General features: G+C 39.7%; 2 protein-coding genes across 3 annotated transcripts in view; one reads left to right on the top strand and one right to left on the bottom strand.

Annotated features, from left to right (window-relative positions):
* Positions 1–1,552: 1,552 nt before the first annotated feature.
* On the top strand, positions 1,553–19,100 carry LOC102799141 (tripartite motif-containing protein 3-like). 2 transcript variants are annotated; one of them, XM_087851117.1, is made up of 13 exons: positions 1,553–1,708; positions 10,526–10,698; positions 11,196–11,436; positions 11,638–11,789; positions 11,912–12,092; positions 12,193–12,922; positions 13,113–13,216; positions 13,292–13,459; positions 13,566–13,734; positions 14,301–14,360; positions 14,591–14,661; positions 16,677–16,817; positions 16,909–19,100. In XM_087851117.1, exons 2-13 carry the CDS (start codon positions 10,553–10,555, stop codon positions 17,059–17,061), a joined length of 2,316 nt encoding a protein of 771 aa, XP_087707243.1. In that variant the 5' UTR covers positions 1,553–1,708; positions 10,526–10,552; the 3' UTR covers positions 17,062–19,100. The 2 variants fall into 2 exon arrangements, with proteins under 2 accessions (XP_087707243.1, XP_087707244.1); XM_087851118.1 differs by lacking the exon at positions 14,301–14,360.
* Positions 19,101–19,629: 529 nt separating this feature from the next.
* frem2b (FRAS1 related extracellular matrix 2b) overlaps positions 19,630–25,418 on the bottom strand; it is a 51,054-nt gene continuing 45,265 nt past the window's right edge. The window contains exons 21-24 of the mRNA XM_087851116.1: positions 23,666–23,792; positions 22,871–23,058; positions 22,634–22,780; positions 19,630–21,805 (exon numbers count right to left, since the gene is read on the bottom strand). Of these exons, the coding sequence (XP_087707242.1) occupies positions 21,308–21,805; positions 22,634–22,780; positions 22,871–23,058; positions 23,666–23,792 (960 nt within the window). The 3' untranslated portion in view covers positions 19,630–21,307. The remainder of the gene's footprint in view (positions 21,806–22,633; positions 22,781–22,870; positions 23,059–23,665; positions 23,793–25,418) is intronic.

Raw genomic sequence — 25,418 nt, 5'->3', positions numbered from 1 at the left:
CAGTCATCTGATCTCAACACAACAGAGCTTTTCAGTTGTTACATAACAAACTGAAAACAGACAGACCGACAAACAAGCACCAACTGAAGGCAGCTGCATTAAAGTCTTCTCAAGGGAGAAAATGCAGCATTTGGTGATGTTCATGGATTCTAGACTTCAGGCAGCCATTGACTGTAAATGATTTTCATCATCATTTTCATGAAAAACAATCTTTATTTAAACTTCTTATGCTGAACAGTGAAAAGGTCATAAAAACAGCGTCTGATGTGAAGAGCGGATGCACGGATAGATCTCTATTTATTATGCATTGAACCTGCTTTAAAGTTCTAGCGCAATAATGGCTGCGTGATGGCTGGCTGCCTTGTTATTGTTGTTTTCATTGTTACATCATCCCTTCAAAGGGGAAGTCATGCTGTTTATCATTTGACAGCATAATATTGACCTAGATTTCTCTTACTAAGTCAGTCATAAACAAATAAAAATACAGATCACTTCAATGAAAATGATTATTTATTTAAATGTTTGTAATAGATTACTTTAGGATTGTGTTATTTTTTGTTGAATTATTTATTTTAAACCATGTTGAGAAAAGCACTGTCAGTGTTGTCAGTCTGACCTACATTATGTATATCTGTTATAGTCACTGCTGCTGCCAGACTGCTGCAGCCATCTTGACTCAACTGGAAGCAGTCTCCATGGCAACTCCACCTTGCAGAATAAAACCAAGAGACAATTGTTTGCCCCTCACCCCCAAGCCCCACCCCCCAACAAACTCCTTATAGCCTGCAACACAACAGCCACCTAACACTGACGGCCTCCAGCATTTTATTATACAGTCACATCTTTTTGTATTCAAAATTCTCAACCTGCATGAACACATACTCTCATTTCAAATAACCCCCCAAAGTGAAAGCTGTTGAATTCACTAGGAAAAAGCCCGAGTCTTTCTTTGTTCTCAAAAGCCTCTTCTAAGTGAAAACACACAGCATATCCCATTACATTTCCCATACTATACCACCACCTGGCCTCTAGAGTGCTGTATTACTAAAACTAGCAGGACTCCTATTATTAAATGAACACACCTATCCCCGTCCATTCTCTAAAAAACAAACAAAAACAAAACAAAAAACCTCATCAGCTTTCGAGCAACATACTCTTTATAATAATTAGCATTTTACATGTTAAGCGATTTTTACAAAAGTGTCTGGAAGGAAGGTTTAAGGAAATGTAATATAATTAAATCACTATATTGCCGTCAGTTTTGTGCTTTTTCGTTTTACTCTGACCATTTTTGTGTTTACATCCCCAAAATTCAAAGGGTAAAGAAATAAACGTTGTGCTTTTAAAGGAAATGGGTGGCACCCAAGGAAGCCAAACCCCTTTGCAGTAGTCAGATTTATCCCTCAGTCAGTTCTCGAGATTTTCCACGTCTTTTGCATATCCCCTGCCTCCTCCATATGCTATTGGGTTCTTTAACTCCTCCCATTAGTCCTCTGACCAATGCTGCGCATAAACCACGCCCCTAATCTCCTCCTTTCCCTTGTCCTCTTCCTTACTGTCCCCTTCTTCTCCCAGACAGACCCTGCCCTTTCCTTTCTGTCGCCCTGTCTGTGGATTCTGTATTGGAGAGGTTTGGGACACTGACAATGGGAAGCTTTCTTTACGGCCTGCAATGCTGACACTCCTGTTCCTCCTGTTGGGAATTTATGTGAGTACAATGTAACCATTCACTTATTTTTTTACGGTGTCGAATTTCTGCTTTCTCATCCTGCTTGTTCCGTTATCCGGAGTCCTCAGAGATACAATGACTGGGCTATAAGCAGATGAATAATTGATTACTTCATCCCAGCAGCATCTGTGCACGGATAAATCATATCAGAGGGGGCTGTACTTTAAAAAAACAAACAAAAAAAACATGATGTCCCCCTCTTTTGTGCTTTTTTAAATTGCAACAATGAACCAACTTAAAGTCAACGCAATTAATTCCAGCACCGTTTAAGACAAACTGTTGCACAGAAATTCTCCATTGCTCTGATTTTTTTTTAAAGCATTTTTTTTTTCATTGCTTCCTCTTTCAGCCCACACACTTCTCCATTTTAGCTCCTAGCTGGCTGCCGGCTGGCTGCCGGCTCAGTAGCAGGTGGGCATCTCTGCTGCAGTCTGAGGGCTGGGCTCTTTTAACCAAGCATACATGCTCGTTTGTTAGAGGATTAGTGATCTTCCGTTGGTTTTTCTCATCTGAATATGTATGGAGTGTGCTGCTGAGAAGTTTTGTGAGCCACATGTGAATCGACATGTTGTTTTCTTGTGCCACTCTGTGGCTCCTTGTGTTGCACTGTACTGCAGCAACAGCAGCAGGCAATGCATCATTTTTGAAGACATTTTTTTTTTTTAGTCTTCAGGCCTAGACTGTGAGCAGATGGCCCAGTGGTTTTGGTATTGATTGTCTTTGTTCTGAAAGGCTCGTTTTATATTTCTCATTTTAGGGTAAAAGTATCTCAAAAGTTTAATTTTTAAAATGAGTGCAGGTGATAGAGATGTTTGGCTCTGTTGGCTGCTTGCACTGGGTCACAGGGAGGGTGCAGACGGTGCAGGATGCTGCGCCAGAGGGCAGATTGTTAGCAGAGCTTAGAGAGTCAAATCATATCTGTGTTCTTAAGGTATACAGGACAGGGAACATGTGCAAGAAAACCAGGGGACCAACAAAGGCGTTGTGTGGGGTATACAGTACTACTGTGCAAATATTGAGCAACAGAGATTAAACTGTAGCTTAGAAGTGACCAGAAACAGCAACAGCTTTTGAATACTAATTCGATCAAAGGCAGACATGTAGCATATATGCTATAGGCTATAGCCCTTACCTGCTAACAAAATCAGCCCCCAGTGCTCCAACACAAATGAGAGAATAGGGAACTTGATAAATATATTATAAAAAGATAGATTGCAGGATAATTTGATTTTTTTGATGTTTCATATTCAATGATTTATCAACCTGCTTTCCATATTATTATATCAGTATTTAAATGAGATCCATGGCAGTGAGTCAGTTCTCCTGGTTTTATTTATCCTAATTTGTGTAACAACATCAAATGGAAACGATCTGATCTAATATAATGCAATATCAGTTTATCTGGCTCCACTGTTAATTGCTAATCAGTGTATGATTAACCTGATTTAATATAATACACAAGTTGGATCGTTCGCCCTTTCTAATCTCTCCTAGTTGTCATCATGAGGTTTGTTGAAAACCCAATTCAGAATAAATAGATTGCTGTAGGTAATAACTATAATAATTATAATTATGGTTTTTAGCTCTAGCCAATTAGAAAGCACAGAGTTATTTTGGAGTTTAGGACAAAATATTTGAAGGTTTAATCTCCATGAAAAGGATTGTGCATATTTTGTGTTATTAATTCATTTATTGGATCAGATTATTGCTCACTGATCAACAGAAGAATGACTGTAGATGAGCCAGAGTTTTGACTTGAGTCTAATTGTCAGCTGGTGTCCCTGGTCAGTTCCTGAAACGGCAATCTAAAATTAGAATATAATGACTTATCACAGCCGGTGCATGCTGATAGTACACAGGCTACAGATGACCAGCAACCAGTACAAGGCGCATCCACCAAACTACCAATACAACAACCACAATGAGGTAGACTACATACAAAACAAAAGAAGGTAAAATGCTTGTGATTGGATCCTCTAATTCTGTACTTACGTTTGATCAGTCGGTCCTCCTTTGAATAGCACTTTTATTTTTTTTTTATTTCTGTTTACTGGTTTATGAGGCATCGTCAGCCTTTCATAAGACATCATCAAGAGGGATGCAGTCACATCAAGATTACTCGCTATAGATAATAAATATTAGATGAGACTTTCTGAAGCAGCAGAGTGGTTTATTTCAACTAAAAAAATAATCAATATTTTCTGGAAAATACCTTTACCAGTGGACATCTTTAAACCTTCAGCTACTGAACTAAAGTGCTGTTGTTTCTTTTATTGAACAACAGTGCAAAGTTCAGCGATGAACGAAACTTATAGATTACAGACTGAGGCATTCACCCTGTAAAACATGTGACAGCGCAAAATAGTTAAGTCAATAAAAGTAAATATAGCACAATGAAGTCACAGTTATTTTCTTTACCTATTATAATAACATAGCAGCTGAGCACTGGTACTGTTCATTTTATCAAACCAACATTTGTGCCGCTCGGCAAACTGCCAAGCCGAAATCACATTCAGTTTCTTAAACATCCTGAACACGAACTACATTTTCTTAACAAAGAGTAACCCCACTAATGCTCCACAGTGTCTGTGTATCTGCAAAGTACAGCGTGTATGAGACCGTATTTGAACTACTGAGTCATAGTATGAGACATCTCAGTCCTCTTACTGCAGGTGAATAAGCATTGCAGGCACCGCTTGTGCGCCGATCTACCTTTTGTTAAATCTGCAGTGCGTGTTGTGCCTGCAGACAGGCTGCCCTGCGTGCCGCATTGTCTTCTGACAATGTTTAGGAGTGTGGGCTCACAAGGCGAGACAAAAATCTGCTGCTGTCAGATCTTATCAATCTAAACACAAAACAAAATGATGAAAAACTGCCACAGTGTTCGTTTTTAGTAGTTCAGTGTCTAATTGCAATCAGTAAGTGTCTATGCTAGGCCACTATTAGGCATGCAAATGTGTCCCACTCTTATGCTGAGTGTATCATTCTCAATAGCCTTACATATAATATACAGACACTATTTTTATTTTACGTAAAGCCCAGCGTTCCATGCTGTGACCGTTCTGTCAGAGATTGATGCATCGAGACAGATTTCTTCATTTGATGGAGTGTAAGGGTGGTGGTGGTGGTGGGGGGGTGTATTAGTCTTAAGAAGTTTGTGTGAATAATGATTGATGAGTCATCTTTTCTGTCCCTAAAAACATAAAACAGACCCTGTGCTTAGATCCAGCTGCCTGAATGTCTCATTCTTAGGTCCACATTAACTTTGGTGTTGCAACGAGTGTAATTGCTCCACATTGTTATTCCTAGTGCAGATATAACTGTGTGAATAGTTATTATTGACCTGTGTTCACCTGAAAGTGCTACAAATTGAGACAATGATCACAAATGTCGTATGTTATTAACAAAACGCACAGTCATGAATGCTTCTGAACAAAGTTACAAACAATGAGACATTCGCTGTGATGCAGACAATAGTTCAGATGTGATTATGTCATTTATGCTGTGTCTCTGGAGCATATGCTTTTCTCACTTCTACTCTTACTTGTCTTTTCTCTCTTTATATCTGAGTCAAGCATACAGATGTTCCTTTGTAACAGTCTACCTTGTTCCTCATAACCCAGAAAAACCTTTCAACAGTGTGTTGGGTTTATTCAAAATGACATTTCGGGTAATTCTGCTCAGCCTGTGAACAATTACTGTGTGTTGGCACACGAGGAAGGACACAACAGATGTAGCAGAAAACATAAACTACAGTCTATATTTAAACACAATCTGGAGAGCACATCACTGAGGGCCAACACTTCTCTCTTCGGGTCAGTGAGGCTTTCACCAGTGTTTGCTGGTCTAGTACATAAACAACTGCTGAAGACTCCTCTCTGCTGTGTCTCTTAAAACTGATATCACAAGATGGTAACACGGATACAAAGTCCGTTTTCCAAGAGATGCTGTATGCAATTGTAGTTCAATAATACTGAGCTGGCTAAGATAGTAATGCTTAAAATAGATTTGAAATATTGAATATCATTGGAGAAAAAGATACTTGTCTGTTACTCAAATAAGGAAAGAGGAAGGGAAGAGGCAAATACTTTATATGGCCACTGAAGCACAAACATCCTGGAATCCTGAATAGTCACTGTTAAGGAATGGTATTAACAATCTGTAAATTACAGCCTTCTTAAAGGGCCAGTTTCTGATTTCTCATTATGTAGATCAGGGGTAGGCAACTCCAGGCCTCAAGTGCCGGTGTCCTGCAGGTTTTAGATCGCACCCTGGGTTAACACACCTGAATCAAATGATTAGTTCATTACCAGACCTCTGGAGAACTTCACGAAATGCCGAGGAGTCATTTAGCCCTTTAAATCAGCTGTGATGGATCATGGACACATCTAAAACCTCCAGGACACCGGCACTCGAGGCCTGGAGTTGCCCACCCCTGATGTAGATTGTAGTAAAGATTTGATTTGAACATCAGTCTTTCATTTTATTTATCATGGAAGTATCATTAATGGGATCTATGCTCTTATTTGCTCTTATATTCTCTATCCTACATATACTGTTAAAATGGTGCATGGTCATATTAAATATGGCCAAAACTTCAAATATTATTTATGTATAAGAAATAGCTATCGCCCAAAAGCTCCAGGCTGCTCTAAATGCTCAGAAGTTCAGAAAGGTTTTCTTCTACTTGGCTCATTATGATGTTAGTGGTGCCAGATATTTCTATGCAGTCATCTCAGACACGCAGCTGAGGCTGTGAGTGCAATAGCCCCACCCATCCGCTGTCTAAACCTTCTGTTTGGGAGGGGCAGCCAATCAGAATAATTGATTGATCGGTTGGAGAGGTGAGGGGCTGTACCGAGGTACAGCATGGTTAGCATACCCAGTCCAAGCATTTGGTCATGTGACAGTTCCATTTTATTGGGCCAAATTCATTGGCTTATCATCTCCTGTATAAAAGAGTTATTTTGTTTAACTGTGTCTCTCTTAGTCTGCATAGTCCAGAGATATTTGAATGAAACTTCTCCACCAAATACTTTTTCTACGTTAACAACAGTTAAATTAATAAATTTCAGCCTGTTTGTAATGAATGACCGACTTTATGATCCGTTCATTTCTTTAATCAAAAGTCTTATTCTGTGTTGCACGAAGGCTGGAGCACATCCAGCTGTAACCAGGTGAGAGGCAGGAGTACACCCTGAGTACGTCACCAGTCTACCACAAGGCAATAGCTCACTATTCATTTGGAATCACAATTTAACTTAACGAGTATATATTGTGATTGTCGGAAATGGAGTACCTTGAGGAAATGCTTGTAAGCGCACGTGGAACATGCAGACTCAACAGAGAAAGGCCTCGGGCATGTTTGAAACAAGAATTTTCTGCTGTTGGGAGGTAACGGAGCTAATCACTTCACCACAGGGCGGCTCTGTACTTGAAAATCACATGTTGACATGCTGACACTGATAGTTTTATCCTGGAAGCAAGCTGATTTATAACCATTAACTGAAATTAGACAAGTAAAGTTTAATAACTTTAGGGGCTTATTTTGAGTTATTATTTTTAAGGACTTTAACTCGCTCTCTGTCTCATTGACTATAACCAAGAGATGACATTTTCCATTAAATGTAATAATAGTTGGTCACATAACTGTGGGTCAAAGAATTAGTCATGTATTCAGAATAACATTATATTTTCCTCCATAACTGGAATTTTCCGTCTCGTAAAAAAGTTGAAATTGCTCTTTCCTATTTATTCCAATTTATCGAGGAGCAAAAAGCCCTGGATTAGGAAGCATGTGTAATTATTTTTGTTGTTGTTGTTTCCATTATAGAGGACAGCATAACCATAGTGATTTTTTATTAAAGCATCTACAGATATAAAAAGTAGCACTTCAATCGGTGGAGCAGTGAGAGAGGAACCCTTACCTGCCCCACCGATTGAAATCTAAGCAGATTAAGCTGAGGGCGATGTTTTCTCTGAAGCGAGCTCCTGTTGCTAAAATCCAATTAAATCATTCATATTACATGTGCCTGTTTTCAAGAGGAAGATTTTGAGCATACACACTTGCTTCAAGCATGGAATACAGCTGTATCATCTTCGGACAGCTAGTGACTGGCCTTCATTCTTTTATGTGGACATGACGCATTTTCTTCAAAGCGAATTTGAAGTGACTGGGCATGATGGTGTCATCTGAATCTGTGAGACAGTAATCCAGATGGCAGACAGGACCTGACCCTGCAGGAGGAGATTAAAGCACTTAACAGTAATGCAGGGTGAGAGTGGCAAGTGACGTTTTGCAGTGAAACGGCTGACTTTGCAAACATTCGCGCCGTGATTTTCTGCAGTAAAAAGACATGAAAGGGACTATTGACCTCATCTGTATGAAGCGCTGACTGTGCACTTTTCATGACAAAGCCTTGTGATTGCTGTTTGATCACATGCTTCCTCGAACATTAGAGTAAACTGCAGATTGAAGTCTTTAGTCTGTATTTAATTAAATATATTACTATTTATGTTGTACATTAGGTGCTCTCTAAATTCACACAGGGAAAGGAGGTTTTTAATGAAAGATCTGTCTGCGGTGAGGCGAGTGGGAGTAACTGAGCAGACAGACAGGCAGGGAGAAGGGAAGGTGGGAGAGACTGTTGCAATCCTAAAGACAGCGGCCAGTCTGTCGAGAAGGGAGGAGCCTAGAGGTCTTGGCTCATCATACTTCCTCCTGATGTCACCGTTCAGCTGCTGCAATTCAGAGTCTATGTAAAGGGAGGACAGCCCAGGGAGGGGAGGGCTTTTTAGGGGAGACAAGGGAAGGGGAGGCATAGAGTTTTTTGGGAAGGGCTTGTTGTGAATGGGCTTGGCAGACCTCCTTAGTCAGTAGGCCTTCTAATCACTTGGGAAGAAACAACAATAGAGTCTGCGCGCTTGAGAAAATTCCCATCTGTCTGTGGCTGGGCTCAGGCATACTGATGTCATTAATGCATTTATGTGGCCGAGAGAGAAAGAGAAAAATGACAGGATAATAAAAAAACAGGGAGAATGAGGGAGGGGAAGAGATGTGGGGCGCCGAGCTGTGAGCAGAGCTGAAATGCCATTGTTATTGCTCGCTGCTCTGTGTTGCAAAAAGGGACAGCTGCCGCCGAGGCCTGCTTGCTCATGTGAGGCAGAGAGCCCAGCTCACCGTGAATTTTTCCCCATCTCCCCTCAGACAGAGAGACAGGTGGTTCCTGAACTCTGCCTGCTAAGAGTCAAGGGAAGGAACTAGAAGGAATTTGGGGAGTGGCATTTCAAAGCTTCCTCTTCCCTCTCGTTTCTCTCAAAGAAAAGGGGCCTAGTTATATTTTTAAGGCATCAGCTGAAAGACAAAGTGTTGTTTGGTGAGACATGTTACAGTGACGCAACGAGGAAACTGATAGTAAGCTCAAATAGAGTGAATCCTTCTTTTGTCTGTGTGTGCATTGTTTTAAACTGCAATGAGCAGGATGTTTTTACGCTCATAAACATGATCAAGAATGTTAAAAAATGTTATACATTGTCAGTTACTCAGAATATGACATCTTGCATCAATGATACATATTACATATTACATATTTTGAACTGTAATCAGGTTTAAAATGACGGCTCAAGGTCAACTGTCAGGTTTCCCCGGCTCAAAGGTTCACTTTGATTAATAGCACCATAGCAATTAACCTTCTCATATACGTATCAGAAAGCTGTTTTAAGCTTTCTTGGGCATTAATGAAGCTACTGGGTATACTAACTGTTCATGATCCTACATAACAAGAACATATTTTGCTAGTGTTACAAAGAAAATTGAAAGAAAAAGCAAAAGAAAATAAATGAATTGCCTTTGAGTTCTTTTCCCATGTAATTTGACATCTCAGTAGTCGTCACGCAACTGACTTTGTCAGGGGATAAATTCAGTTAATCTGTAATGAATTTTTTGAGCTTTAATTCAAGACGTACAATGCAGTGTCAAGGTTATTAGCGGATGGTGCAGTGTCAGTTACCTGACTGAAGGTGTTTTGCAGGACAGGAACTATAGAGGAAAAAACTGTAGGGCTCTTTACAGTGTTAGCCAAACCAAATGACAAAACACACCAAACCTCCCGCTGGAATTTTATTATCATATGAGTCACTCACTTTTGTAAGCGGTGTTTATTGACCAGCTTGTCTGTGTTTTTGGACTCCATGTAATCCTTTAGATGCTTATGTACACTATGACAGATGTACGGCACAACATTGGCATGCTAAGTTAATCCCTGCTTGACCCAGTGGTATAATTTCATGTAACAGCAACTCTGCCATCTGAACTGCAAGCCAGCAGGCATCTATTCATGTAGGAGTCATATTAAATAACAAAAGTGACACAGTACACCGAAAAATATCACCAAGAGTAAAACATAAGCCATTTCTATTTGTATCATGTTTTGATTGGCTTATACTGTGTATAACTTCTAACACTATAGCTGACAGCATAATTGTCTCCACTAAGAGTTCCTACCCTGCGGTTTTAATCACATGTATATGTTTCTTCCCACTGTGTGAACTCAATTGGGGTTTTCACTTATAAAGTTAAACAGCCTCTGGTGAAGGAACTCATACTACTGACATAGTTTGATAAGCGAGACCATAAATTGCTCGCGGATACAGGATTTAGATGAGGTTTTATTGTGTTAGCGGGACTCTGAGTCATTTCTTCCTTTGCTCAAGCAACTACACCCTGTTCACCCTGCTTGACTGTTTCCTCAAGGCTTTCTTGACCTTTCTTCTCTTTCTTTCACCTTGTTTGCACAGGTTAAGTGTTCCCAGTGTCCCCTTTGAATGTCTGTCATTATGGCGAAGCGTGAGACTGGCAGCACCAGCCCTGTGGTGAGGCAGATAGACAAGCAGTTCCTGGTCTGCAGCATCTGTTTGGACCATTATCACAACCCAAAGGTGCTACCCTGCCTGCACACCTTCTGTGAGAAGTAAGCTATGAATCACTTAGCTTTACAAGGTGATCGACACCAGGAGATCAAAGTGACAGTAAAGAGATAAGCAGACATAAAACATTTAGAAGCAAAATAAAAAGATGCGTCAGCGTTTGGCTATTATAGGATGCAGCGTGCTAGATTTTAGTGTACTTTAATGTCTTTTTTAGCAATTTCTAAATTTGGTATCACAGCTCCTCGCTTAAGCGAGCTATTCTGTCATCATCATGGTTTCTGCATGACGTAAGTCACCAGCTACTCTAAGCTTGGTCACAAGAAAAGCACACGGCCTTTTTTTAGGGCACAGCTTTGGTAATAGCAAATACTGGTTTCCACAGCTGTGTTGCTACAGTAGTACTGTTTTTACATCGTTGTGCTTGGTAACCACCCAAATCACATTGTCCAGTCTTCTAATCAGGTCTCACCCTGAAATTGGTGCTTGACTGCAGCTTTATTCCTCTAACTGATTTCTTTAACATCTTATCTGATCGTAGATGTCTACAGAACTACATCCCTCCCCAGTCTTTGACACTATCCTGCCCAGTGTGCAGACAGACTTCTATCTTGCCAGAGAAGGGTGTGGCAGCCCTGCAGAACAACTTCTTCATCACGAACCTAATGGAGGTGTTACAACGAGACCCAGAGTGCAGCCAGCCTGAGGCGGGCAATGTTCTTGAGTCAGCCAACGCAACTACAACCTGTCAGCCCCTTTCTTGCCCTAATCACGAGGGCAAGGTAAGCTTTAAAAAAATAAATAAATAAAAATGCTGATCAAAAATAGGTCAGAGCTATCAGACCTCATCTGCATGTTCATGACCAGGCTGCCGACTGTTATTGGATTAAAAAGAAATGCCTTCTGTATATATGCATTTGAGCTTCTGAGCAACCTTGACCTCAGAAATGTGACTTTACATGCCTCAACTACTCCATCTGCAGGTGATGGAGTTTTACTGCGAGTCATGTGAAACAGCCATGTGTCTGGAGTGTACAGAAGGAGAACACAGGGAACATGTGACGGTGCCGCTAAGGGATGTGCTCGAACAGCATAAGTCAGCCCTTAAAGGTCAGCTGGACACTGTTCGCAACAGGTACGATTTTTCACTGCTTTAACACATGATCTATTATGTGATTGCTTTTGGAAGACATTAGTAAAATTGGACGTGTAAAAGTATAAAGAGCTGTAATCTGCGTTTATTTTTCGCTCTGGCAGACTACCTCAGCTGACAGCTGCCATTGACCTTGTGAATGAGATCTCCAAGCAACTTACAGAAAGGAAAAATGACTCTGTGACAGAAATCAGTAATACTTTTGATGAGCTGGAGAAGGCCCTACACCAACGCAAGACTGCTCTCATTACTGAGGTGGAAAACATCTGCAGCACCAAGCAGAAGGTCAGCGATCTTATTCATTTTAAATTTGATGCATTTAAAAAAAAAATCATGATATTTTACATTTTTGTACTAGCTCTGCTGACTTTCTCCATCTTCTTAGGTGCTTCAAACTCAGCTTACCTCTTTGCTTCAGGGCAGAGAGAACATTCAGAGTAGCTGTAACTTCACAGAGCACGCACTGAGCCATGGGAGCGCCACTGAAGTCCTTCTGGTCCAAAAACAAATGGGTGAGAGGGTGAGTGCTCTGGCAAGACACAGCTTTCCCGAGCATCCTCATGAAAACGGACATCTGGAATGCCAGGTGGAGACGGATGGATTGAGGCGCTCCATTCAGAATCTAGGAGTCCTGATCACAACGGGGGCTGTAGGCCATACCAGCGTTGCCACCGGTGAAGGTCTGCGACACGCACTAGTTGGCCAACACACCACTATCACAGTCACCACTAAAGACAAAGATGGAGAATTGGTGAAGACTGGTAACGCGGTTCTTAGGGCAGAGATTATCTCCGCGGATGGGGTGTGTACTGAAGCTGAGGTGGTGGACAACAAAAACGGCACCTACGAGGTCGGATACACCCTCCGCTCTGAGGGAGAATTCACCTTCTCTTTGCTGCTGTATGAACAGCCTGTGAGGGGGAGTCCTTTCCGTTTGCGTGCTGTCAAACCGTCAGATGTCCTGCAGTCGCCAGACGATGTGAAGAGACGAGTGAAGTCCCCAAGCGGAGGAGGAGGTCACGTTCGCCAGAAGGCCGTGCGCAGGCCTTCCAGCATGTATAGCACCACCAAGAAAAAGGAAAATCCAATAGAGGACGAGCTGATCTATAGAGTTGGTGAGTGAAAAAGCGTTATTTTGGATATTAATCGTACTGTTGACTGTTCTTACAATCTTCCATCCATGCATATTTTTATGCTTTTAGTGCTTTTAATTTACTTTTAGTGGCACAAAATGGTGACTTGTCCTTAAAAGTTTTCATATTTTCATAGTGTTAAAAAGATGGTGATGTTTTGTTGATTTGACAGGAACAAGAGGGAGAGATAAAGGAGAATTCACCAATCTTCAAGGTATCTCGGCCTCCAGTAATGGTCGGATTGTGGTAGCAGATAGCAACAACCAGTGCATACAGGTCAGTGGCTAACCTATTTAGCTTCAAAGAATAAATTTTTTGAAGTGTTTAATAATTTCTTTTCTTTTTTCATAGGTTTTCTCTAACGACGGCCAGTTTAAGATGAGGTTTGGGGTAAGAGGTCGTTCACCAGGCCAGCTGCAGCGTCCCACAGGAGTCACAGTAGACATGAACGGGGACATAATAGTAGCTGACTATGACAACAGATGGATTAGCATCTTCTCCTCGGATGGCAAGTTCAAGGTTGGCATTCCAGTCAGTAAAAGAAATGTATATTTGTTTGTTTGTTTTTAAACCGCACGATTATAAAGTGAAACTAGATTTGAAAACAAAACTTTGTTTGTAACAGAATAAGATTGGTGCTGGAAGATTAATGGGCCCCAAAGGTGTGGCTGTGGACAAGAATGGACACATTATCACGGTTGATAATAAGGCCTGCTGTGTCTTCATCTTCCAATCAAATGGGAAGTTGGTGACAAAGTTTGGTGCCAGAGGAACATCAGACAGACACTTTGCAGGTACTGAGTGATGTTAAATCAATAAATGGGATATTTTTATATATATATATGATCATTTTATTAACAGTGTGTCTTACAGAAAATGACAGAGATGAACATTTAATCAAGTTTCATGTATCAGGGCATGTGGTTGGGCCAGATTTACAAAATTGATTTCTGTTTCTTCACAGGAAAGTTGATTTGAACAGTGCTAGTGATCAGCATGTCTCTATGCACCCTTCATTTGTTTTAACTAATGAGTGCATGTATAGCTACTTGCTTAATTAGAGACATTAACACACAGTTAATGTTTTGGTTGTTGCACTGATTGTCCTAATTATAAATGATAAATTATACACCCTGTCATCATAGCACAGCTGGAGTCCGCAGTTCATGATGTACACTACTGCATGCCAAGTTTTGATGATCGTCCTTCCCTGTTGTTCAGATGTTGGGGGGGCGGGACTAATTTGCATGCTTTGCTGGAATCCCTCATTGATGCCGCTCCAGTTGTACAGCAATATTTAAGTTGAACTCACCCGTTCGTTCACTTTCATTTCTCACTTATAACTTTTCTTTTCTTTTAGAGAAAAGTGGTGCAAACATTGCACTGGATACAAAGATTAGTAAATCTGGCCCTGTTTTCAGTAAGTAATATATTCACTGTGACTGTGAGCTAAAAAAAAAATGAATCTTTGTTCTCTTTTTCTACATGTTGGTGCTTCAGCCCTGTCATGTCTCAGCTCTGAGAGTTTCTCTGTGATCACTTGGTGTCTTGTTTTTGATGTCCAGAAATAGTATGACGCTTCATCTCATACACTGTAAACGGACGGATGACTCATCTTTGCTGTTCCCTCCCCATCTCCTCTGCTTTCAGGTCCCCACTTTGTGGCTGTAAATAACAAAAATGAGATCGTGGTAACAGACTTCCACAACCATTCAGTGAAGGTATGGCTCGTTGCAAGTATGTGCGAACATTATGTTTGAAAACCTGGGACTTCTTCCAGAAAGTGTGTTCAATAAACCTGAGTTGATTAGCTCTGAGATCAGCAAGTCTGAGTTTTTGGTTCCAGAGCAGCTGAATTAAGGGTGTACATGAGTAGAAAAAGAAAACCATCATCGGTAGTGCTCCAGTATCAGGACTCACCATGGCAACGGGTAAATAAAGAGCAAAGCCTCCATTTGAATCCAGTAAACTGAAAAATATGAACATGCGTCAGTGCTGACCGTGGTATTTATCTCAAATGGAAGGGCAGGAAAGAGTAACTTTAGTCAGGTTGGTCTGCTCTGTCATCATCATAGGCAGACTGTGGTCATCATTATCCCAACTGGAATTTTCACTAGATAAATCTCTAAACCTGATTTTCAGTTTGATTTTCAAATCTAATTATTCAGCCATAACCCAACAAGGGTAAAATATAAGTGAAAGAAACAAAAGATAACAGACAGATTACTTATGGACCGGTGATATTAATTACCCAGATAGCAACAGACTACAGGGCAGATCTGCCTTCAGGGCATTTTTTTAATTAAATAAAAGCTGTTTTTCCTACAGGTGATGACCATTTCATTGTCTGAATGATTATTTAGTAAAAACTGAATCTCCTAATGGAGTGTAAAAAGCTTAATTTTTCATACAGAGAGTTTCATTATTTCTGAGATTGCTGGATAAAAAAGTTTAATGAAATTTACAGAAAAAACTCTGCTTTAATGTTCCCAGTTTAACCATTTATAATCTGATCTAATTTCAGCCTGCACTGATAGATGATGGCTTTTTTACAGTCATAGCAACAGTGTTTAGATGTTGCTGTTAATAGTAAAAGTTTAGTAATAGTTTCTAATATAATTGAAATTAATGTAAAGTTGTTGTTTTTTTTTTTGTAATTGCAAACAAGTTTAAATTTAAATGGCTTTTAAAAACATTATATTAGGATGAGGTGTTTTAAATAAAGAATGCAGATTATAATCAGAAGAAATCAAGCTGTTGAACTGATTCAGATGGATGAGCTGGGAAATGACTGGTGCCAAACTGAGTCCGGGTCTGATCCTTATCCATTTTGGATCCGTCCCGCCGTGCAAGTGGACTCCAACATGGACACAGTTTGCTGATCTGTTACAGAGCATATGAATTTCAGACACTGTGCCTTTTGACAGCATTTAATGACTGAAACGCAATCTGTGAACACATTTCTGAACATGAAAAGCTCAGGACACAGGCTGTCTGTAGCTGCATTTAAAAACTCATGACTCAAAGGCCTAAAGAAAGTCCTTTCAGCCTAATCTTCACTCAAATGTTCACATCCTCTAGAAGATCCAACTGTGACAGACATTTTTCACAGTGTGACCAATTACAGTGTGGGGAAAATGGCTGACCGTCTGACAGCTGCATTACTGTCTAGAGTCTGAGAGACAGAAAGATGGAGACTATAGATTTTAGTGTGAGCTGATTAAAAGTCTGAGTTGTAATCGCTGTCTCCATCCTTAACGGTTGACAAGGGAATGAATGAAAAAGTCTTTTTAACCACTGGTTGTTGTTAAGCTCAGAGTTCAAGTCAACTCTCTTTCTGGAGCCTAAAACCCAGACAAACTCTTAATTCAGGTTTAACAAAGTCAGAGTTGTTAGCTAAACTCTCTTCCTACAATAGGACTGAAGTCACTTTAAGATACCAAAACTGAAGCAACCCTTTCCGATAGCCCCTTTATTTTGCAGGTTTTTTCATCTTAAAATAGCGCTTAGCATTCGGATAAAGGCTGCATACCTGTTTCCCCCCCCATTGTTTTCAGACATGCACTTGGACCGATTTTAAAATCAATCAGTTTCAACAGAACAAGAAAAGGCAGGCAGACTCAACCAAATATCACACACTGCTGTGCTTCTCATGCTGTGAGGATGACACTGACATTTTTCTTTCCTTGTCAGCATCGTTCACCCATTTTCTTTTATGCTTAATCTTACCTGACAGGTGTACAATGCAGATGGGGAGTTCTTGTTTAAATTTGGCTCACACGGAGAGGGGAACGGCCAGTTTAATGCTCCAACGGGTGTGGCTGTGGATGCCAATGGAAATATCATTGTTGCTGATTGGGGAAACAGTCGGATCCAGGTTAGTTTGAGGAAATGAGTAATTGGAACTGCGTTACAGCTTGCAGTAGTCACTCATCTAATCTGTCCTTCAATTCTCCATACCCATCCAGGTGTTTGACAGCTCAGGGTCTTTCCTCTCCTATATCAACACATCAGCGGACCCGCTTTATGGCCCCCAGGGCTTGGCTCTCACATCTGATGGCCACGTGGCGGTGGCAGACTCTGGGAACCACTGCTTCAAGGTCTACCGTTACCTACAGTAGATACCCGAGATAGCCATCTTAAACACCGCAAGCACTGACGACACAACCAATGTATTCCACAAGGTGCAATGATTTTTCCAGTACAGCCTTTTGTGTGTCGCCTCACCTTACCTTTATGATGTGAATTGACCATAGACAGCATAAAAGGTGGACGTCGCTACCGTGACATCATCCATCTCATTTCAAAATACCAGATGTGATGAGGAGGGGTGGGTTTAAATCTGAAACTGCTTGCTCATTGGCTAATGACTTACAAGTGGTTAGCCAATGATTGGGATAATCATAGTACATTAATCAGCAGATAATGATCCTTTTTAAAACATTGTATGGCCAAGATTTACAAAATAGACTTAATTTTTTATTCAGTGTGCCCCAAAATGAGTGACTAAGTCATGAGGGAAGGGTTTACAGAGGTCAAGACAGAAAGCCATTTTCCCATAAACTTCTATAGGGTCAAAGTCTTTTTGCAATTACATCTATTGCATTGTGATGGCCTTTAAGCTGCTGCTTGCACTGGCTTCCTTTTTGCTGACCTGGAAACTACGTCCATTTTTTATCCTGTCTGTGGAACTGACGGTTGACTTTAAAATTGAGTGACGTAGCGTACCTCGGAACAAGCGATGGACTGGTTTTTGAAAATCTGCAAATACTGACGTGGATGGTATTCTTAAACAACACTTTGTGTGAGAGCAGACAGGGTAGGAGATAGTTGGAACTATTTAATCAGCCATAACTCGTCGAGATGCATGAAGCTTTACTTTATCTTGATACCTAGACAACAACACAGTGCACCCATTAGTTGCTTTCTCATGAACTAGTTAATGCTTACAGTGAAATAAACAGCGCTATGCTTCTCCAGCAATGAAATGTAAAACTTCTCATTTACTGACATCTCACATAAGTGTCACCACCATCTGTGCATTGATTTGCTGTATGTACTGTATATACATGAATGTATATTGTGTATATTAGATCACTCCCTATGTATGTGCTATAATTTTTTTTTTTTTTTGAACACTCAGCCTTGTGGCAGTCCAGATCACAGGAGTCAAGGATTTCCAGATTTTAAACATGTGTATGGCAGCTGTTAAAGAGTGTGCTTTCAAACATACCCAGCACATGCTTAAATGAAGAATTGTCATATTTATTGCTATTGCAAGCAGCACAATGATCGTTTTTGTTATTATCTGTTATCTTGAAGGGGAAAAACAATGTAAAATGCTAATTTATTTTATTTTATACTAGCTCAGCATTTGCAAATTATTTTTCTAAATATTTTTTCTTTCTTTCAAGCTTCACACTTTCTCCCTTTCCCCAAATTAACCCCCTTAAAGCAGAATTCAGTATCCACCCGCATCTGGGAAATGTAGATCAGTGTTTGTGCACCTGGGCAGCTCTTTTCCAAAGCTACAACCCTATCTGGTTTTTATTTACAATAACAACAAAGAATATCAGTATTTAGGTTTCTGTGTTTAGGATTTTGGGTTCATAGAAGCACTGGCTTGCCTTTAACAATTCAATAGCTTTTATTCAAGTGCTACCACCTGGATAGAAATAATACAGATATCTCAGGAAATCCATCCAAATTTCACAATATCAGTGGAAGAATATTAAATAGTTGTTTTTTTTTTTTTTTAAATTTCATAAACTCATAGACATAATAGTGGAACAGGCACATTGGGAGCTTTGCGAGAAAACTGTTAATTTGTGCAAATTTAATCTGAATCCAAGGTCATAGCTTATTGGGACGGAAGATGAATTCTGTTTTATTGTGTTTGTTGCTTTGTGGTTTTCATATTAGAAACTGTTACAGATGTATTACCAGAAATGACCGTTTATGAGAGGACATTGACTAGCAAGCACATTCACGCTTAAGAGTACACTATTTGTGATACTGTTCTAAGCTTTCTGTCAAATCGGAGTCTCTGCCTGGCTTCCATCATGCCGTGACTCTAAATGAAGGACTCATTTGTTCATTCTATGTAATGTCAAACAAAAACACGGTGCCACAACAGAAGAAAGACCGAGTGCAGCCAAGACAGACTTAATTAATCACAGTACTGTGCTCAACACCCAGACACTTCCATAACCTTTCAGTGTGGAGCTTTTACTGAGCTGCAGGATATGACTCAAATTCTACCAGTGAAGTCAGCTAGGAAGCTGTGGTTTTCATGCACCTCGACTCGTTGCCAAACAGGAGCAAAGACATGCTCATCTTTTTGAGATGTGTCTAAAGCATTTTATCCAACCCAGTCTTGTTTTCTCTATGAATATGCACTGGTAATAAAAGCACATGATTTACTGAGCTTGCCGTGTATGTGTGTGACTAACATTTATGTTTGTTTGCTCTGCAGGCAATTTTTTTTTCTCCTCCACCATTTAAATAAAACCAAATCGTTTAACAGTAGTAAAAATGAAATTGTAATTTACACAGGCACTGGGGACACACAGTTTCGGCTACAGTGGGTACAAATTTCAATTTCACTGGCTTGTTATGACGCTGCTTTTCCCAATATTTCTATATTTATACAGATTTCATGAAATCATTCAGTTCAATGCTATTTTCTTGAAAAATTATTTATTTGCAGACCATGTTGTCTTCCTGGTCTATGTTACAAATACTTACAGCACATACAGTATGCATCTTTTAACAATAACTGTTCCCAAAACATCCAAATGGTATATTTATATGTAATACATATGTGTATATACATAGATACATCAATGTGCATAAAAAATGCACTCAGCGTATTAGAGTATAGTAAAAGAAGCACAGTACATTGATACAGTGTCAAACCTAGATTAGCAAGCAAAATGTGCACTGAAAAACAAAAAACTCATACTGTGGATAAACATTTCATCAAGGTATTTTATCACCGGTTGCATAGAATTGTTTTCAATTTCAAAATAATAATAAAAAAAGCAAACGAACTTGACATTTATAAAGTGATTATGAAGTTGATGTTTATTATAGGATACACAGCAGTATGAGGTAATCGGATTTTATGGCAACATGGATAAAGTTTTTAGCGTTTTTTCTTTCAATGCAAACTGTTAATATCTACTGCAATATCACAATAATAAGCATGTCATACCGTTTGAGAAAAAAAGATTTGATGAATCAAAATCAAAGGCGGAAAAGGAGTGATTTGTGTCAACAGAACAATACTTGGAAAATAAATATATTTAAAACCAAAATATCAAAAAATCAAAGAGAGAATGATTGCAGATTAAACATTTCATTCCCTTTAAGTGAAATAAAGCATAAAAAAAGCACAGTCAACATGTAGCCCTGTTGAGAAAGGGATTTAGCAAGCTCTACAAAGCTACAGTAGGCAACACTTACAGTAGAATTTAAGCGTACCAGTTGTGAATGTAGTTCCTGTTAGAAATAGTGGATGTGAAACCATTACTACATTACACTGTACACTGCAGACCAGCTATCCCGAAAGCTGCTGTAACACCACAGGATCCTTTAAGAGAACAGTTTAAGTTCCCCTATCTGATTCAGTGTCATATGTTAACTAAGAGAAGAACAAATACCATTAGATAAATACAGTTTCTTATGGGATATACTGTAAAATACAAACATGTGGAAGTACAGTAGATCAGACACATTTGCCACAAGCCAGTTTAAATCAGCAGTGAGACTTTTTTTAAAATCGTAAAGTACAAAAATTAATTGCATGCAAGAACATAAGCACAAGAAAATTATATTCACTTGGATGATTTTCAATTGAGCGTTTTACGGAACACACAGGACGCACATTTTACATCATAAAACCGCAAAGTCCTGTGACTTCTTAGGCACACACACAATCGAATCATTCTCTGTAAGAACAGACAGGTTTTTCCAGTGAAAGCGTACTGTGGACAGTGTCAGCAAATGCAAAATATCCGGCCTCTCTAGACCTACTCAGCAAAACACCAAACGCCATTCAAGGTAAGAGGCATCTTCTGTAGCACCTTTGGAAACTTAATAACACCTTTTTGGATCAAGTGGCATCAAAGGCCAATTAATAAGTGACAACTCGACAAGTGCCTTAAAACAGCTACTAACACTGTCCGTTTCCTAGTGTCCAAACCACTCTCCAGCATGAGGAGTGATGCAATATTTCAAGTAGATTTCTGAATAGAATCAAAGCTCTTGTAGTTTGTGTTGTTTCACACGCAATCTTCAGTTTTTTTTATGTAAATGTGAGGCACTTGCAACATAAAATAACTTTCTCGATCTTCAGTCTGTCAGTTAGACTTCTGAGTTGTCACTGATGTTTTGTGTCATCATGGGCTCTGCGCTGCTGGAGTTCCTGGGCACTTCTTTCTTCTCTTGTTTGGACCGAACTAGTAACACCACCACAATGATGACGAGAACGGTAAGTAGCAGCCCCACAAAGATACCAATCATCAAAACCAGGCTGTCGTCACTGTCCCTCTCTTTGAGCTCTCGAGGGATGTGTCCTTTGGTAAAGATCTCCCTGTCCGGGCTCGTCCTCTGTTGACCACTGCGGTCCAGGGCGATGTGCAGGATGTTGGTGCCACGATTGTTACTCACACCAATGTCCTCTACTATATCTAGGACGTCATTAGCTGATCTTCTGAGGCGACGTTGACTCTTCGGAAGCAAATCAGTGTGCTGACTCATCACGTGGTACTCCAGGCTTCTCTTCCCTATGCCACGGTTAGCATTGTCCTTGGACCGGACAGTGTAGATGGTGTGTATGTACCACTCTCTTCCTGCAGCCACCTGAAACGAGCAACAGCTATTATTTTAATGTCCATCCATCCATGTGTCTCAAATTACCCAGGTAAAGACAAGGACAGAATTGATAAAGTGGTTTTTGCTACCTCCTCTCCGTATTTTAATGGAAGGCTAAAAGTATATCTATTCTCAGAGATTCTTAACTGCCAGCTTTATTAAACTATACCCATTAGAGTCAGATCTAACAGTTCTGTGCAGAGAGTAGTACGTATGTGCTATGAAACCTTTATTTTTTGACATTTTCTTGTAAGGAACAATTTCAGTTTTATTTTGTGATTAAAACAGAGCTAAACCTCACAGTCCAGTTCAGTCCTGTCACTGCATAAAATGAATAGAAAAGCACAAAACTTGTTTAACCATTGGAAAATGCCCTGCCAGTCTGCAGACTTAATGATACTGACTTTTCCTTGTTAACAAGCCAAGAAACATAGATTCCCTGACCAAAAGCAGCAATTTGGACATGGTGAAAAGTGGAGAGTGTGAGTCATACCAAAAATACATAACTCTGGTATCATAACCTCTATGAAAGCCAACCTAAGGAGCTTTTCATGAGGGCACAGACTGTGTCTGGTCATTAAGTCTTTTTCTCTATCAGCTTGTTAGGGATAAAATGTCAGCGGAATAAAAACCCATTAGTCTAGTGCTATTAGTCTGTGATCTCTACAGAGTGGAGTGGGATACATGCTCACACCATAAAAGCAGGTTAAGTTAACTTTAAATAGTTTCAGTGTATTGTTTTCTCTGGAATGACTCATAGGTTTGTGATTTTAGATCGTGTGAAGTATTTAGTGTTTTCAATTTGTTTTTACTGACCTGGAAAAGAGCTGTAGAATCCATTCTGAAACCATCTGAACCAGGTTGTCTCACCAGTGCTAAAGCACCGGGGTCATCCACTGCCAGGAAGGCATTAAAAGGTACATCACCAAATACCCGAGCCTGTGTCTCCGGCTGGGCCTTGTCCTGAAGTCAAAGAATTACACAGGAAACGATGAAGTTTGGATAGGACCAGAGTACATGTGATACTATAAGAAATATTATTTTATTACTTACAATGATCTTGAATCTGTAAAGCAGTGATGGAGCATCAGCCAGACAGCCGAACTCAAAATTGCTCGGGTTATATTTAGGGACGTATCCGTCTGCTCCAGTGCACAGGAACACTTTTTCTATGTTACAAATAAAGGAGCTGCCCAAGTTCTGTACTGGGTCCACCATCACTCTCCCATAAACTGCATCCCCTGATAAAAGAGGAATAAAGATTTCATCACGAGTAAAACATCAGTCATTACAAGCATAAGTTTGATGGTTTAATGAAAAGTTAGTAAAAGTGGTTCTATTATGCCTGCAGATTCAGTTCTCTCAAATGACTGTACTTTGCTCAGCTATATAATGAGGAAAAACCACTAAAAGCCCAGCTAAAACCACTCTCACTCTCTACACTGACTCAGACAGCAGCTTCAAGGACTTTAAGTGTTTTAAGACCTTGTTGATGGACACAAAATGCAGGCATTCTCATAATTAGCCTGTTTAGGAAAAAGATGTGGAAGTAGTCAGAATGGCACTTCATGAAGCCCTCATTTTCCTTTCATTTTGCTTTGTTGAGTTGTTGAGTCAGTAAATAATGGGGGACGTTTCTGCCAAATCAACAGAACCATTCATCACACAGGAATTTCTTTTTGATCTGTAGAACGAAGAGAAGTCCACGCAGCTGTGCAATGAAAACATTCACAGAAATATTTGGAGCTTGCAGCATATTTATTTCCTTTAATGTTATTTTTTTCTTTTCATATTTTAATTTATTTTTTCTTTAAGATTTTCAAGGCGTTGCAAATGTTGCAGTATTACCCTCTGAGAAAGCAGTGTCACTCTCCTGTCCAAAGCCCATGGAGCCGTCTGAGAGCCAGAGTGTCCGTTTAGAAAGTAAGACCATCTGTGTGTTCAGACTGAACTCAGCAGCCACTGGATCACTGACCTAAACAGAAAACAAAAAACATATTTACTATTTATTTATAGTTTAGATATTTAACTACCAAATGTGAAGATTTGAATGGTCTTCTTTCTTTTCTTTTTTTTACATTCACAGGATACTTTGTTAGACAGACCCTACCAGTAACAGGCTGAACTCCCTTTTGCCTTCACAACTGCCTTAATTCTTCATGGCATTGATTCAACAGTGCTGGAAACATTCCTCAGAGAGGAATTTAATCCATATTGACATGAAAGCATCACATAGGTGCTCCACGTTTACCAGCTACACATCCATGATGTGAATCTCCAGGTTCATCACATTCTAAAAGTGCTTTATTGGACTGAGATATGTTGACTGTGGAGGCCATTTAAGTAAAGTGAACTGTTGTCATGTTCAAGAAACCAGTTTGAGATGATTTAAGCTTCGTGACAGCCTGAACTGCTGGTAAAAGACAAGAAGAATCCATGCTTTCATGATATTTATGCCAAATTAGGACCCTACCATCCTTATATTGCAGGAAACATAGAGAATCATCAGTCTAGGCAACATTTTTCCATCCTTCTATTTTGTAATTTTGGTGAGTTGTTTTAATTTGCAGCCTTAGTTTCCTGTGGCACCTGGTGTGGTTTTCTGCTGCTGTAGCTGACAGGTTTGATGTGTTTTTGTGTTCAGAGATGATTGGCTCTTTGAGTTACTGTTGGCTTCCCATTCGTTTGGAGCAGTCTGGTCATTTTCCTCTGACCTCTAACACCTAGAAAACTGCTGCTAACTGGATATTTTCTCATTTTTGGACCGCTTTCTGTAAACCCTGGAGATGTTTGTGTGAGGAAATCACAGTAGATTAATAGTTTGTGAAATATTCAAACCAGCCCATCTGACACCAACAAAGACCACGTTTATAGTCACTTAAACACCTTTCTTCCCCATTCTAACGTTAAATTTTGAGTTTCAGAAGGTCATCTTGACCATGTCTACCTGCATTAAGTTGCTGCCACATGATTGGATAGATATTTGGATCAGATATTTCTATAAATGCAGTCGACTGCAGTCGAACAGGTATACCTAATGAAGTGGCTGATCAGTGTATATTGTGATATTGATTATATGCTCGCATCAGCACCAGTGAAGAGATGCACTATAGCAACAGTGTGTGGACAAAATGAGAAGGTTGATTAAAGACTTAAGAGAGGAGAGTTACTGTTTTATGTGTACTTAATTAGATAGGGAGGACAGTTAAGGAATAACAGAGTCAGATATTTAACCAAGTAAGTGAATAGGATCCAATGAGAAAACAGTGTAATGATCAGTGTTTAAAAATATATTTTTACTTATAATACAGTCTACATAAAGAGATATCTACATCCAAATATGGAGACTCTATAGGGGATCTAAAAGGGCAAGCTCTCTGTATGTAGTCCACTTTAGCCCTATTGACCAATCACTCTTGCGTATACTTGGATTTATAAGTAGACAAACAGTAAATGTGGAGAGCAGAGGAGGGATTGTATTTTCTGAAATTCAATCTCCAAAACATGTGATGGTGATTAATTTTAATTTGCTTTTTTTAAACAATAAATAAATCTGCATTTGCAAACAATAGCCACAGAATTTAATCCAGAAACTGCAAAG

This window comes from Neolamprologus brichardi, chromosome 14 (genome assembly GCF_056152115.1).
Source record: "Neolamprologus brichardi isolate AB-2024 chromosome 14, ASM5615211v1, whole genome shotgun sequence".
In the NCBI taxonomy this organism is placed as follows: domain Eukaryota; kingdom Metazoa; phylum Chordata; class Actinopteri; order Cichliformes; family Cichlidae; genus Neolamprologus; species Neolamprologus brichardi.
This window is presented reverse-complemented; position numbering and strand designations above follow the sequence as displayed.

Bases quoted from the DNA above. Each gene is read 5' to 3' on its own strand.
- LOC102799141 (XM_087851117.1), top strand. From the start codon at position 10,553: ATGTCTGTCATTATGGCGAAGCGTGAGACTGGCAGCACCAGCCCTGTG. The intron at 11,437-11,637 runs GTAAGCTTTAAA...CTCCATCTGCAG, and splicing joins GCCCTAATCACGAGGGCAAG to GTGATGGAGTTTTACTGCGA. The intron at 12,093-12,192 runs GTCAGCGATCTT...CCATCTTCTTAG, and splicing joins TCTGCAGCACCAAGCAGAAG to GTGCTTCAAACTCAGCTTAC.